The sequence below is a fragment of the Tachyglossus aculeatus genome, chromosome 3, assembly GCF_015852505.1.
Source record: "Tachyglossus aculeatus isolate mTacAcu1 chromosome 3, mTacAcu1.pri, whole genome shotgun sequence".
Taxonomy (NCBI): Eukaryota; Metazoa; Chordata; class Mammalia; order Monotremata; family Tachyglossidae; genus Tachyglossus; species Tachyglossus aculeatus.
In genome coordinates this window covers 39,758,147-39,773,570 of record NC_052068.1, presented here as the reverse complement: position 1 = coordinate 39,773,570, position 15,424 = coordinate 39,758,147, and the positions used below count along the sequence as shown (strand labels likewise).

At 46.9% G+C, this 15,424-nt stretch overlaps 1 protein-coding gene and 1 non-coding gene across 4 annotated transcripts in view; both read right to left on the bottom strand.

Moving 5' to 3' along the window:
- The window catches only part of LOC119925532 (putative neutral ceramidase C), a 79,870-nt gene that overhangs the window by 55,976 nt on the left and 8,470 nt on the right, over positions 1-15,424 (bottom strand). For 2 of the 3 annotated variants that reach the window (XM_038743800.1, XM_038743801.1), the window contains exons 2-4: positions 13,616-13,716; positions 7,500-7,638; positions 5,750-5,928 (exon numbers count right to left, since the gene is read on the bottom strand). In XM_038743800.1, coding sequence (XP_038599728.1) covers positions 5,750-5,928; positions 7,500-7,626 — 306 coding nt within the window. In that variant the 5' untranslated portion in view covers positions 7,627-7,638; positions 13,616-13,716. Of the gene's footprint in view, positions 1-5,749; positions 5,929-7,499; positions 7,639-13,615; positions 13,717-14,785; positions 14,809-15,424 lie in introns of those variants that run through there. The other variant, XM_038743799.1, reaches the window with a different exon arrangement.
- Positions 11,313-11,450, bottom strand: LOC119926073. The gene has a single exon (XR_005449986.1). It is a non-coding gene; the product is annotated as a small nucleolar RNA SNORA7 (small nucleolar RNA).

Here is a 15,424-nt window from a genome sequence, read left to right as displayed (position 1 = left end):
AAGTGCTCAATAAATACGATTGAATGAATGAATGAATCTACCCGAGCACTTAGCACTGGGCTCTGGCACATTAAAAAGCACTTCATTAAAATCATTATTATTGTTGTTATTTTTATTATTCTTGCATCTATTATTCTTGTTCTTATCATTAGATATCCCTCATGATTTTCCTGGCCTAAATTTTCCCCTAATTTCCACCCTGATCCCTGGTCCTAATACTAGGGACCTTTTTCCACACTGAGGTTGATTTTTGGAAATTTCATGATTTGAAAGTTTCCCCAACTAGTTCTTAAGCATTTAATTTTAGATAGTGTGACACTCCTCCAATTACCTTCTGATTACCCACTCTTTAAGGGGAGGGGTGGTAACAGAGAAGACCATGTTAGGATCATAAGACTCCTCACAGAAATATCTCACCTTGGATTTTAGTGTGTCATGTCTTCAGACAGAATCACTCCTTCCACTCCAGCTCTCCCACCTACCAACCAAGACACTACGACTGTTGCTCTCCATCCCCCACCGCCCCCCAGCAAGAGGCTGCACCCTGACAGCTGTGTGCAACGTCTGGCATCACAGTGCGAGGTTAGGGTGAGGGGAGAACTTAACTCACTCACTCCTCTATCCCTTTATCACTCTAGCACCACTAACCCACAGCCCTGGATAATAATAATAATTATGGTATTTGTTTAGCACCTACTATGTGCCAAGCACTGTTCTAAACACTGGGCTAGATACAAGGTAATCCGGTTGTCCCATGTGGGGCTCACAGTCTTAATCCCCATTTTACAGATGAGGTAATTGAGGCACAAAGAAGTTAAGTGGCTTGCCCAAGGTTACACAGCAGATAAATGGTGGAGCCGGGATTAGAACCCATGTCCTCTGACTCCCAAGCCCATGCTCTTTCCATGCTCTTTCCACTAAGCCCTGTCCACCTCCATTGCTCTTATGCTCGAGCCAATGAATGCTGCTGGTGGAAATCTAAACATCAGGCCAACCTTGTCCACTTCAAGTTTGTCCTTTCTTGCCTTAACTCTGCCCAGCAAAAACTATTTCTCTTCCCTTATTGACACCCATGCCCATCACCCCCATCAGCTGTTCCGGACATTTAACCCCCTCCTCGGGCCCCTTCCCCCCCACCCCCAACTCTAACCTCAATCCCTCGCCTCCAGCGATCCGGCCATCTACTTCATTAACAAAATTACCAACATCAGGTGTGAGCTCCCCAAAATCACCCCTCCCACTCCTCCATCCCCCCTCCTCTTGGCCCCCTTGTCAACTTTCCCATCTTTCCCAGCAGTATCTCCAGAGGAGATCTCCTGCCTCCCCTCAAGTGCCACCCTCTCCACAAGCACATCAGACCACATTCCTTAGCACGTTATAAAAACTTTTGCTCCTTCCCTCCCTAACTACCATCTTCAACCACTCACTCTCTGATGGCTTCTTCCCCACTGCCTTCAAACATGCCCATGTCTCCTCCATTTTAAAAAAGCCCTCCCTTGACCCCACAGCTCCCACCAGTCACCCCATCTCCCTCCTACCCTTCCTCTCCAAACTCCTTGAGTGAGTCGTCTACACTCACTGCTTTGAATTCCTGTCCTCCAACTCTCTCCTGGACCCCCTCCAATCCAGTTTCCACCCCATCACCTCACTGAAACTGCCCTCTCAAATGTCACCAGTGACCTCCTTCTTGCCAAATTCAATGGCCCCTACTCCATCCTAATCCTCCTCGATCTCTTAGCTGCCTTTGACACTGTGGACCATCCCCTTCTCCTCAACACTTTACCCAACCTTGGCTTCACTGATTCCGTCCTCTCCTGGTTCTCCTCTTATCTCTCTGGCCATTCATTCTCAGTTTCTTTGGGCTCCTCCTCCCATTCCCATCCCCTAACTGTAGGGATCCCTCAAGTTTCAGTTCTTGGTCCCCTTCTATTCTCCATCTACACTCACTCGGAGCCCACGACTTCAACTATCATCTCTATGGGAATGACACCTAAATCTATATCTACTCCCTATTCTCTCTCCCTTCCTCCAGGATCGCATCTCCTCCTGCCTGCAGGACATCTCTATTTGGATGTCTTCCCACCACCTTAAACTCACAGGTCCAAGACAGAGCTCCTTATCTTCCCTCCTAAACCCTGTTCTCTCCGGAATTTCCCTATCACTGTAGACGGCACAACCATCCTTCCCATTTCACAAGCCCATAATCTTGGTGTCATCCTGACTCCGCCATCTCATTCACTCCACCTACACAATCCGTCACCAAATCCTGCTGGTCTCACCTTCACAACATCGCCAAGATCTGCCCTTTCCTCTCCACATTAGTACAATCACTCATCCTATCCTGACTGGATTACTGTATCAGCCTCCTTTCTGACCTCTCAACCTCCTGCCTCTCCCCAGTTCAGTCCATATTTCACTCCACTGCCCATTCATTTATTCAATCATATTTATTAAGCACTTACTGTGTGCAGAGCACAGTACTAAGCACTTGGGAAGTACAAGTTGGCAACACATAGAGACGGTCCCTACCCAACAGTGGGCTCACAGTCTAGAAGGGGGAGACAGAGAACAAAACAAAACATATTAACAAAATAAAATAAATAGAATATGTACAAGAAAAATAAATAGAGTAATAAATACATGCAAACATATATACATATATACAAGTGCTGTGGGGAAGGGAAGGAGGTAAGGTGGGGGGATGGAGAGGGGGAGGTGGGGGAGAGGAAGGAAGGGGCTCAGTCTGGGAAGGCCTCCTGGAGGAGGTGAGCTCTCAGTAGGGCCTTGAAGGGAGGAGGGGAGCTAGCCTGGCGGATGTGCTGAGGGAGGGCATTCCAGGCCAGGGGGAGGACGTGGGCCGGGGGTCGATGGTGGGACAGGCGAGAATGAGGCACGGTGAGGAGATTAGCGGCAGAGGAATGGAGGGTACGGGCTGGGCTGGAGAAGGAGAGAAGGGAGGTGAGGTAGGTGGGGGTGAGGTGATGGGCAGCCTTGAAGCCCAGGGTGAGGAGTTTTTGCCTGATGCGTAGGTAGATTGGTAGCCACTGGAGATTTTTGAGGAGGGGAGTAACATGCTCAGAGCATTTCTGGACAAAGACAATCCAGGCAGCGGCGTGAAGTATGGATTGAAGTGGGGAGAGACACGAGGATGGGAGATCGGAGAGGAGGCTGATACAGTAGTCCAGATGGAATAGGATAAGAGCTTGAACGAGCAGGGTAGCGGTTTGGATGGAGAGGAAAGGGCGGATCTTGGCAATGTTGTGGAGCTGAGACCGGCAGGTTTTGGTGACAAATTGGATGTGAGGTGTGAACGAGAGAGCGGAGTCGAGGACGACACCAAGGTTGCGGGCTTGTGAGATGGGAAGGATGGTAGTGCCATCAACAGTGATGGGAAAGTCAGGGAGAGGGCAGGGTTTGGGAGGGAAGACAAGGAGTTCAGTCTTGGACATGTTGAGTTTTAGGTGGCGGGCAGACATCCAGATGGAGATGTCCTGAAGGCAGGAGGAGATGCGAGCCTGGAGGGAGGGAGAGAGAGCAGGGGCAGAGATGTAGATTTGGGTGTCATCAGCATAGAGATGATAGTTGAAGCCGTGGGAGTGAATGAGGTCACCAAGGGAGTGAGTGTAGATCGAGAACAGAAGGGGTCCAAGAACTGAACCTTGAGGAACCCCTACAGTAAGGGGGTGGGAGGGGGAGGAGGAGCCTGCAAAAGAGACTGAGAATGAACAACCGGAGAGATAAGAGGAGAACCAGGAGAGGATGGAGTCTGTGAAGCCAAGGTTGGATAGCGTATTGAGGAGAAGGGGGTGGTCTACAGTGTAGAAGGCAGCTGAGAGGTCGAGAAGGTTATCTTTCTACAGAAACATTCTGGTCATAATAATAATAATAATAATAATGACATTTATTAAGTGCTTACTATGTGCAAAGCACTGTTCTAAGTGCTGGGGAAGATACAAGGTGATCAGGTTGTCCCACTGGGGACTCACAGTCTTCATCCCCATTTTACAGATGAGGGAACTGAGGCACAGAGAAGTGAAGTGACTTGCCCAAAGTCACACAGCTGACAATTGGCGGAGCTGGGATTTGAACCCATGACCTCTGACTCCAAAGCCCGTGTTCTTTCCATTGAGCCACACTGCTTCTCTAGCAGGAGGAGGGCATGTCACCCTCTTCCTCAAAAATCTCCAGTGTCTAACGAAAACTGCTCATTATGGGCTTTAGAGCTCTCCATCACCTTGCCACAGTTCCTACCTCACCTTCCTTCTCTCCTCCTACAGCCCAGCCCATACACTCCGCTACTCTGGTGCTTGCCACCTACCCCTGGCCCTCATCCTACCTCTGGCCTGGAATGCCCTTTCCCCTCAAATCCACCAAACAATCACTCTTCCCTGCTTCAAAGCCCTACCGAAGGCATACCTCCTCCAAGCGGCCTTCCCAGACTAAGCCCCCTTTTCCTCAGCTCCCCTTCCCTTCTGCATCACCTTGACTCGCTCCCTTTGCTCCCCCAACCTCACTCCACAGCATTTGTGTATATATCTATATCTATACTTCTATTTATTTATATTGATGCCTGTTTACTTGGTTTGGTGTCTGTCTCCCCCACTCCAGACTGTAAGCCTGTCCTGGACAGGGATTGTCTCTCTTTATTGCTGTATTGTACTTTCCAAGCGCTTAGTACAGTGCTCTGCACACAGTAAGTGCTCAATAAATATGACTGAATGAATGAATGAGAGAAGGAATATGATCAGAAAACATACTCACCTTCTACTCAGGCTAGGAACTCTGGAGTGTGAGTGTGGGGGAGAGAGAAGAGGTGTGTCACCATAGCTACTCAACAGTAATGGCAGAGGAAGAAACAGTGATGAAGAAAAAATGATCCGTCTTCTTCACACGCGTAATGGAAGTGAGCTGAATTAGGCTATTCACAGTGATAACCAGTAAATAGAAGAGATTAGAAGGAAAGGCAGTAAGGAAGCCCATGTCGCTATATATAAAATACTGGAAGTCTAGAGATATCATCAGCTCATCTGAGCATGCTCGTTATACTGAGCTACCGAGACGATGCAGAGCTCGAAATGGAGGCAGACAAAAATAAACTCAGAGAAGGAGCTGTAAGGCATGGAGAGAAACCTAGGCAAAGAAAGATTCACAGATACAAAAAAGAATAATCCTGAGAATGTCTAACTGGTGGTGGGGAGAGGTTAAGTGTTAGCCCCACATGGAACAACCTGATTACCCTGTATCTACCCCAGTGCTTAGAACAGTGCTTGGCACATAGTAAGTGCTTAACAAATACTATAATTACTATTATTATTATAGGTGGGAGCCATGGGAGAAAGAATGGATCAGAAAGTGAGTGAGATACTAGGAGTGTAAGCAGCGTGGCTCAATGGAAAGAGCACGGACTTGGGAGTCAGCGGTCATGGGTTCTAATCCTGCCTCCACCACTTGTCAGCTGTGTGACTTTGGGCAAGTCACTTAACTTCTCTGTGCCTCAGTGACCACATCTGTAAAATGGGAATAAAGACTGTGGGCCCCATGTGGGACAACCTGATTACCTTGTATCCTCCTCAGCGCTTAAAACAGTGCTTCATACATAGTAAGCGCTTAACAAATTCCATCATTATTGCTATTAGAAACCTCAGTCATTTTTTAAAGTAAACTATTTCACAGGTATCGACTCACAGAAATAAACATTGGAAAAAATAGGTCAAATTACAATCTACACAGGAACTTGTGATATTCCTACCAAGGGAATATCTGCCAGGGGTCCAGTGCAATCAGCTCGCCCAACACCAATATGGTAGCCACTGAAGTTCTGAAACAAGGGAGGATTCTGGGTGCTGGTGTTGATGGAGCTGGTGGTCGTGGAGCTGGTGGTGGTTGAAGGAATCTTGGAGGTGGGCACTGGAGAAGTGTGGGACGGTTCTAGAAGCAGAACAAGATGTTGGAGAGAACATCAATGCAGTGACCATCCAAGAATGCTTAAAGTGACCCACATGGCCTGTGGATTGATTGCTCCAGACTTGCGATAGGATTCAAGACGAAAAGCATCTGAAGAATAATAATGATACTTGTGTTGCCAGGTGAGCAATTTCTCTGATCAACCATCTTTGAATTTATAAAGGAAGCAAGGGTTTTGTCCAGATTTTAGTTGTTCCCTCCTTAGGTAGAGAAGGAGGGGCAGGGGTGGACAATGGAGGTCAGTCCTGACTGGCTTTCAAGCCCACCCTGCCAGTCCTCAGTTAAGTGCTATTTCAAGGGCCCAGGATGTCAAGTGTGGACCTTAGGACTGGGAATATGAACACTCAAAAAAAAAAAAAAAGACCAGGGGCTTACTGCGGGGGCTGACAGAGCCTGGTAGCCCTAGCAGGTACACAGCCAAGATGGGCCAGTTAGCCCAGGGCTAGCAACCATCATTATTGAAAAACTGGCAGAGGCAGTAGAGGCCAGCCGAGAGAGAACCATCCTTCCCCAGACCTCGTCTCTGCCAAGGACCCTTTTGGAAGCAATAAAGGAGACTGCTCCAAAGGAGGCAGTAGCGGAAGAAGCAGGGCAGGGCTTCCCCTTTCCTTGCTCTTCCCCATCTTTGTACCTCTTTCCCTTTTGTCCACCTGCCCATCTTTCCCCTCTCCCCACTTTTCACTCTTTCTCCCATTTAATCGGTTCCTCCTCCTTTTCTTCCCCTCCACCTCCCCCTCTCTGGGCACATCCACTATGTCAGGCCCCGCCTAAAGAAACAGGTTTTGGGTCACCATCCTGCAGAGGGAAGATAACTAGAGTTCAAAGGCAAATCGCTCTGTTAATGAGTGTACAAGTCGTCACTGAGACTCACATTATGTTCCACTCCAGAGGCCAGGGTGTCTAGGCACAGTGAGCATTTCCGACCCCCAGGAGTGGAAGTTTGTGGAAAGGGGAATTCCAGGGTGAGAATCCCTAAATCTATAACAATCTGCAGCCCCTCATCTTCTTCCTTTGGGCCATGCTCATTCAATTCCACTTAGTTCAGCAGAAGGTCTGTCCATCAATCAATAATCAATCAATCAATCAATCATTGGTTACTGTGTGCAGAGCACTGTAGCATGGCTTAATGGAAAGAGCACGGCATGGGAGTCAGAGGTTGTGGGTTCTAATCCCGACTCTGCCACTTGTCAGCTGAGTGACTTTGGGCAAGTCACTTAACTTCCTTGTGCTTCAGTTACTTCATTTGTAAAATGGGGATTAGGACTGTGAGCCCCACGTGGGACAATCTGATTACCTTGTACTGCACCAGTGCTTAGAACAGTGCTTAGCACATAGTAAGTGCTTAACATATAACATCATTATTATAATTACTGTACAAAGTGCTTGGGGAGTACAATAGAATAGAGTCACTAGAAGCATTTCCTGCCCACAGGGAGTTTCCAGCCCCATGAGGATGAGGTATGTCCAGTTATCACCCTCCCTACTAGGACCCTGGATATGTCCAACCCCCAAGACATGGAACAGTAGCAACTTGCCTGATTTGCTTTCAATTGTCCCGCTGGTGATGAAGAGGAGGCTCAGAAGAGCCACAGTTAGAGCCGTCATCATCACTAGGAGAAAGATTAACATTATTTCCAGCATGGAGAATGTACGCTTGGCCATTGGGAATGTAAACTGAAACACAAGGAGAATGAGAATAATCAATCTATCAGGGAATGAACAGGAGAAATTGTTTGAGTCCTAAATCAATCAATCAACAGTATTTATTGAGTGCTTACTATTTGCAGAACACCGTATGAAGCCCTTGGGAGAGTGCAACACAACAGAATTAGCAAACATCGTCTCTGCCCAAAATGATCTTACGGTCTTGAGGACTAATGTGAAAATCTACTAACTCTAAATCCCCTTCTCACTAGAGATGGACTAGAACAAGTGATTGAGTAATCATAAGGTGACCACGAATCTCTACTTTCTTCTACTTGTCACATATCTTGGACATTCAATCAATTGGTATTGTTGAGCACTTATTGTATAAGGTGCACTGCACTAAATAATAATAATAATGGTATTTGTTAAGCGCTTACTATGTGCAAAGCACTGTTCTAAGCGCTGAGCACTGTTTCAAGCACTGCTTGCGAGTGCAATAAACTTAGTAGACATGATCCCTGTCCACAAGGAGCTTACAGTCTAGTGGATCTGGAAGATGCTTAAGCTGGGGGGGTGCGGGCGGAGGCACCCCAGACTATAGGTATCAGGATCCCCATTTCTGGGAAAGGGACCACAGTGATGCACGCTCAATCCTTCAGCCCAAAATTGGTGGCTCCTTTTTATGGTATTTGTTAAGCACTTACTATGTGCCAGGCACTGTACCAATTGCTGGGGGTAAATACAGTGGAAAGAGCACGGGCTTGGTAGTCAGAGGTCATGGGTTCGAATCCTGACTCCACTACTTCTCAGCTGTGTGACCTTGGGCAAGCCACTTAACTTCTTTGTGCCTCAATTACCTCACCTGTAAAATGGGGATTAAGACTGTGAGTCCCACGTGGGACAACCTGATCACCTTATATCCCCCTCAGCACTTAGAGCAGTGCTTCGCACAAAGTAAGTGCTTAACAAATACCATCATCATCATTATTATTATTATAATACAAGGTAATCAGGATGCACGTGGTCCCTGTCCCACATGGGGCTCACAGTCTTAATCCGCATTTTACAGATGAGGTAACTGAGGCCCAGAGAAGTGAAGTGACTTGACCAAGGTCACACAGCAGACAAGTGGCAGAGCCAGTAATAGAATCCAAGTCCTTTTTCCTTCCAGGCCCGTGCTCTATCCACTAGGTCACGCTGCTTTTCCTGACCTATGCATCCCCAGACAGCTCGCCTTTTGTCCATGGCAGTAGCATTTTCTACATCAGAGGAAAGGGCTTAATCTTAAAAGGATGGGACATTCTAAAGGGTGGAGGCTTATTGTCTATCCTCCCATCAGGGTGTCTATCCAGTGCCAATCAGCACAAAAAGTCCTGGGAGTTTTCAGTAGATACTCAAGATGAAAATAACAAACAGCCTTCTGGATTAGCCACTATGTAAGAGATCCTTTCCAAGGGAGCACAACGGGCTGTACCTCCAACCTGGCAGAGCATTAAAGGATGCCGCTGTAAGGGCGGCCCTCAGGAGAGAGGTGGGATCCCCTCAGCCCTATTTCCCGAAATCGAGCCTGAAGTACTGGGTTGAGTTGCCAGAGGCCAGGGCCCCAGGCTACTGATGTTTTAAACTGTGTAGCCCTGTGAGGCAGACATGAGGGTCCCAGAAAATTTGGGGAGACAATCGCTTGGCCCCCAGCCCTACCCCGGGCCCACCTCACCAACCTGATTTCCTATTACCACCCAGCCACTCACTTCGCTCTAATGCCAACCTATTCACCATATATTGATCTAGTCTATTTCACCGTCCACCTCTCGCCCACATCCTGCCTCTGGCCTCAAATGTCCTCCCTCTACGAGACCGAGAATTACTCTCCCCACATACAAAATCTAATTAAAAGCACATCTCCTACTTACTCTTGTACATATTCACTATTCTATTTATTTTGTTAATGATGAGCATTTAGCTTTAATTCTATTTATTTTGACGACTTGACACCTGTCCACATGCTTTGTTTTGTTGTCTGTCTCCCCTTTCTAGACTGTGAGCCCGTGGTTGGGTAGGGACCGTCTATATATGTCGCCAACTTGTACTTCTCAAGGGCTTAATACAGTGCTCTGCACACAGTAAGCACTCAATAAATACGATTGATTGAATGAATGAATGAATAAATGAATCACCTCCAAGAGGCTTTCCCCAGCCAAGTCCTCATTTCCTCTTCCCCACTCCCCTTTCTGTACCGCCCTTGTCCTTGGACTTGCACCCTTTATCAATCCTCCCCCTCTGCAGCCCCACGGCACTCATGTGCATATCTGCACTTTATTTATTTCTATTAATGTCTGTCTCCTCCCTCTTGACTGTGAGCTCATTGTGGGCAGAGAATATGTCTACCAGTTCTGTTATATTGTGCTCTTCCAAGTGTTAGTACAGAGCTCTGCACATAGAAAGCACTCAATAAACACAACTGATTGGTTGATTGATTGGTCATCATGGCAACATGAGGGCCTCTACAACTGTCACCAGAAACATGGTCCAGTTCCAATAGGCTCCTAAGGCCACCTCAGTGGTGTGTTTGAGACCTGCTTCTACATTCCAGCGTGGCTCAGTGGAAAGAGCCCGGGCTTTGGAGTCGGAGGTCATGGGTTCAAATCCTGGCTCCACCACTTGTCAGCTTTGTGACTTTGGGCAAGTCACTTCACTTCTCTGAGCCTCAGCTACCTCATCTGTAAAATGGGGATGAAGACTGTTAGCCCCCCGTGGGACAACCTGATCACCTTGTAACCTCCCTAGTGCTTAGAACAGTGCTTTGCACATAGTAAGCGCTTAATAAATATTATTATTATTCCAGACCAAACTAAGAGATCAGCGCCAGCTAAGGCTTCTCTCTCCAGACAAAGGAGAGCACACAGGGGTGTGTCCTGTGAAACACTCCCTTGAAGACTGGAAATGTGTCTTGGTATGGTTTCCAGTTTAATTGCGAAGGCACCAGTATACATGAAGCAGCATGGCCTAGTGAAAAGGGCATATGCCTGCTCCACCCCTTGTCGGCTGTGTGACCTTGGACAAGTCTATTATCTTCTCTGTGCCTCAGTTACCTCATATCATCATCATCAATCATATTTATTGAGCGCTTACTATGTGCAGAGCACTGTACTAAGCGCTTGGGAAGTACAAATTGGCAACATAACCTCATATGTAAGATGGAGATTAAGACTGTGAGCCTCATACGGAACAATGACTGTGAGCCTCATATGGTGCAAGTCAACCTGATTATCTTGTATCTACCCCTGCAGTTAGTACACCGCCTAGCACATAGTGAACACTTAACCAATACCACTTAAAAAAAAAAAAAAAAAAAAGCTCTGAGATGGCCCAGGGACTAGAGTTGAAAAGAGAGCTAGCCCCACTTTTTCCTTCCTTCTCTCCATCCTCTTGGCACACCTTTAGCTGGCCACTAAATTGGGCTACATACTAGTTGGCTGACTACTAAGCTTTTCTTATGCCATTGTCTCCAACCTATAGCGACACAGTGGACACATCTCTCCCAGAATGCCCCACCTCCAACTGCAATTGTTCTGGTAGTGTATCCATAGAGTTTTCTTGGTCACAATATGAAGTGGTTTACCATGGCGGCCTTCTATGCCGCCATGGTATGAGAGTCTCCGCCCTCGACTCTCTTCCATGCTGCTGCTGCCCAGTACAGGTGAGTAGGTAGCAGATTGCCTTCCACTCACTAGGCACTGGCCAAGCTAGGAATGGAATGGATATGCCTCTGCTTGACTCTCCCTCCCATAGTTAAGACTGGTAGAGTACTGGAAACTCTCCAGGTGTGACCCTGAGAGGGACTACTAAACTAGGCAACACCAATTGGCCCGTTGCTAAACCAGGCAACATCAGTTGGCTGGCTGCTCAACCAACCTACATGGATTGACTGGCTGCCCAGTCACCTACGCAAATTGGCCGAGTAATAGGATATTCTACTACGTAGGGATTCAGGACATTATTCAGTGAGACAAGAAGTTTACAGCACTGCCAAGCCATGGTAGCAATCTTTAGTAATAATAATTTTGGTGTTAAACACTTGCTGTGGGCCAAGCACCATGATAAATGCCAGGGTAGATACACTACAATTAGCTCAGATGCAATCTCCGTACCATATGGGGCGCAGAGTCTAAAGGGGAAGGGGAACAGGAATTTAAGATTTCCATTCTGCAGATGAGGAAACTGAAGCACAGAAAAATGACCAATGACACAGAGCGGGCAAGTGGTGAAACCAGGATTAGAACCCAGAGTCCTGTGCTCTTTCCATTAGACCATGCAGTTTCCATAGTCTTTCACGAGAAGGAATGTTGGGTGCATTTAATACTTCTGAAACTAAACATTACAATCCTACCCTGCTGTGAGTTGCCGTGGGGTGCGAGGTTAGATTAAACCTGTACAATGAAGTAGCTACTCTGGGCTTCACCGCTCTGCAGGCCTTAGTGGACTGCTGCTCAGATGGACTAGGGTGGGTTGCACTAGAGAAACCACCTGTGGAAAGCCCCTTCACTTCCATTACTTCCTTCGACTGACTCTAAGCCAAGGAGACACCTGGAGCCAGATAGTAAAGCAGCCAGCTGAAGCCAAGGAAATTTTCCCATTCAAACACTTCCCGCTTAGTCTCAAGCCTTTTACCAGGACACCCCAGTAGGAATTTCAGATCCAGTCTCCAAAAATTACCTGCTCCAGGCCACCCTTAATCCAGCCCTGGATGGGGAGGAGAAGTGGATTAGGTGAAGTTTAGGGAATCTGGGAATTTTAATCTTTGATCATTTCCAAAAGCTGGCCAGTCCAGTAGCCCCTGCCCTCTTATGGAATCTAGAATATCTCCTCCAAAGCCACAGCCTTCATTCAACCTTCCTGCCAGCAGGGAGGAGACTTGCCATATTTAAGAGAGGCAATTAAAAACGGAGAAGCGACAGCTGGTAAACCCTCAAAGAATCCTGTGCAGGATATTTGTAGCTTTGGGATGAAAACGGCATCATCACAAGAGGCCATTTATCAAACTGACATGTTACAAGATATGCTTTCATCGTGTCTCTCTTCTAAATGGTCCACCATTCCCGAGATCCTCGGATAGAAAGGAATGGAGGGAAGAGAGCATCACAGTAGCTACTATGCATTGAATTGTAGTCCTTCTACATAATCACCATTTCATAGAGAATCAGTGTGGCCTAGTGGAAAGAGCATGGGCGTGGCAGTCAGAGGACCTGGGTTCTAATCCCAGCTCTGTCAATTGTTTGCTGTGTGACCTTGGGCAAGTCTCTTTACTTCTCTGTGCCTCCATTTCCACACTGTAAAATGGGGATTGAATACCTGTTCTTCCTCCACAGGGGACACGGACTGTTACAGACCTAATTAACTTGTTACCTACCCCAGGGCTTAGAAAAGGTTTTTGACACATGATAAGTGCTTAACAAATATCATAAAAAGCACATTTCATTTTAAGGCTTTAATTACAGCTAGTATATTCTTCTCCTTTTCCCACCACTCTAAGTAGCCCCACCATCCCTATATCTTTCTTAAAGTCTTCACCGCAAAATCGCATTGCATGGATCTGGTGAATCAATCTGAATTCAGTACCAATTCAGGACTGTCTCAGTGTCTTCCTGCAAGGAATCCCCACTCACCCACCAAAAAAACTCACCTCATTTCTGAAAGGAGTCCTCTTCCCACCTGGCAGAGCCTTCTTCCCTCCCAACAATTGAGAGGGGGTGGCAGGGGAGGGGAGAAGGAAAGAGGAGAGACTAACAACTAATTGTCCCACATCCAAATCTCTTCTGCTCTTTCTCTCCCAAATTTCCAAGTCCTCAGGAAGGTCAACTAAAGTACAGTCCCCGCCACGAAACTGAATTCTTGAGTAAACTGTGACAAGTGTTAATGGCAGGATCTTTTCCCAAGTTCTTTCTCAAGCTTAATAACCATGTCCTAGTCACACTCCTAGATACCCTCTCCACCCTGGATTCCTTACCTGATTGTACAGTTAATAGGCTCTGCGAAGTGGAAATGATCCAACTAGAAACTCTTCAGCTTCATTCATTCCACAGGCACTCAAAGTTCCCGGCTGAAAATCTGAAGAGGGACGGGATTTTCACAAATGAATTAGCAATTTATTGCAAGGTTGTTGCTATCATGAAAGTGGGAACCTGAACCACCGAAGTGATAAGAATGTGCTGATAATGTTGAGCCAGCATGGGCTGTGCTTTCTGTTAGGTCACTTTGTCACCCAGAATCTTCTAGGTCCAAAGCTTATTTCAAGCTCTTAAACATTTCCTGTTTGTGTGGCAACTTAATTTCAATGGAGAGGCAAGACAGAAACCTCCATGACTTGCATTCTGGGATTACATTTGTCAGGCCACCCAGAAACCTTCCCTAAAGGACAGGGGTATGTTTTGACATCCATTTTTGTAAGGTCAGCAAAACTTCTTAAAGAAAAACATATAAGCGACTGCAGAATTATCCTGGGATTAATTTCATTTAATCCATTAAGTTGTCATTTATTCAGCTTTTTCATCCTGATGTGTCTGCCCTGTCCTCCTATGCCCTTATTCTTCCTCCTCCTACTACTATCTAAAAATAATTTTTGCCTGTCTTCACCATCAGATTGTAAGCTGTGTGAGGGGAGTAAATGTGTGTCACACTACGGTTGTAATCTTCTGGGTAGTATGGTGCTCCTCACTCAGTAGGTGCTCAATAAGTATTTTTGATTGATTGTTTTCATGTCTGGTTTAGCTTTTGGGGACATTTTTATTCCATGAGGATGGAAGATCTGCCTTCTCCAGCCTTATCACCCTACCAATAGCCCAGATGAGACTGAAGTCCTCCTGCGGCTTCTTGTATCACCACAGTAATTTGTTTATTTCTAAAACTGGGGTTATTTAGAATTTGCAATGTACCAGGAGATGGATCATTAATTGTACAGGCAACCTCTTATGGAGCCCTTAGAGATAGAAAGGCACTACTGCATTCTCTCAAGCTGGTTTTAAGTGTCTAGAAGTGCCTTCTGGTCAAAGTCGGAAACCTTAAATGCCACGGTCCCTTGTATTTGAAGACATCGCTGATGGTGAAGTTCACCATTGAATGTGTATGTGGCTGAAAAGGTCAATGAAGAATTCAACAGTCCTGGCCATGCTGTACTTACAAAAAGGCAGAAAGAGCATTCCAGGCCAGGGGGATGACGTGGGCCGGGGGTCAACGGCGGGGCAGGCGAGAATGAGGCACGGTGAGGCGATTAGCGGCAGAGGAGCGGAGGGTGCGGGCTGAGCTGTAGAAGGAGAGAAGGGAGGTGAGGTAGGAGGGGGTGAGGTGATGGACAGCCTTGAAGCCCAGGGTGAGAAGTTTCTGCCTGATGCATAGGTTGATTGGTAGCCACTGGAGATTTTTGAGGAGGGGAGTAACATGCCCAGAGCGTTTCTGGACAAAGACAATCTGGGCAGCGGCGTGAAGTATGGATTGAAGAGTGGAGAGACAGGAGGATGGGAGATCAGAGAGGAGGCTGATACAGTAATCCAGACGGGATAGGATGAGAGCTTGAACGAGCAGGGTAGCGGTTTGGATGGAGAGGAAAGGGCGGATCTTGGCAATGTTGCAGAGGTGAGACCGGCAGGTTTTGGTGATGGCTTGCTTGTGAGTGGAGCGGATGTGAGCGGATGTGATGGCTTGGATTTCCAAACTGAAGATCTACAAACTAATTGTAGTGTCCATCCTTAACTATATCTGTGAAACCTGGCTCTACCACAGAAGTTACACCTCTCTGAGCCTTTGTTTCTCCACCTAAAAA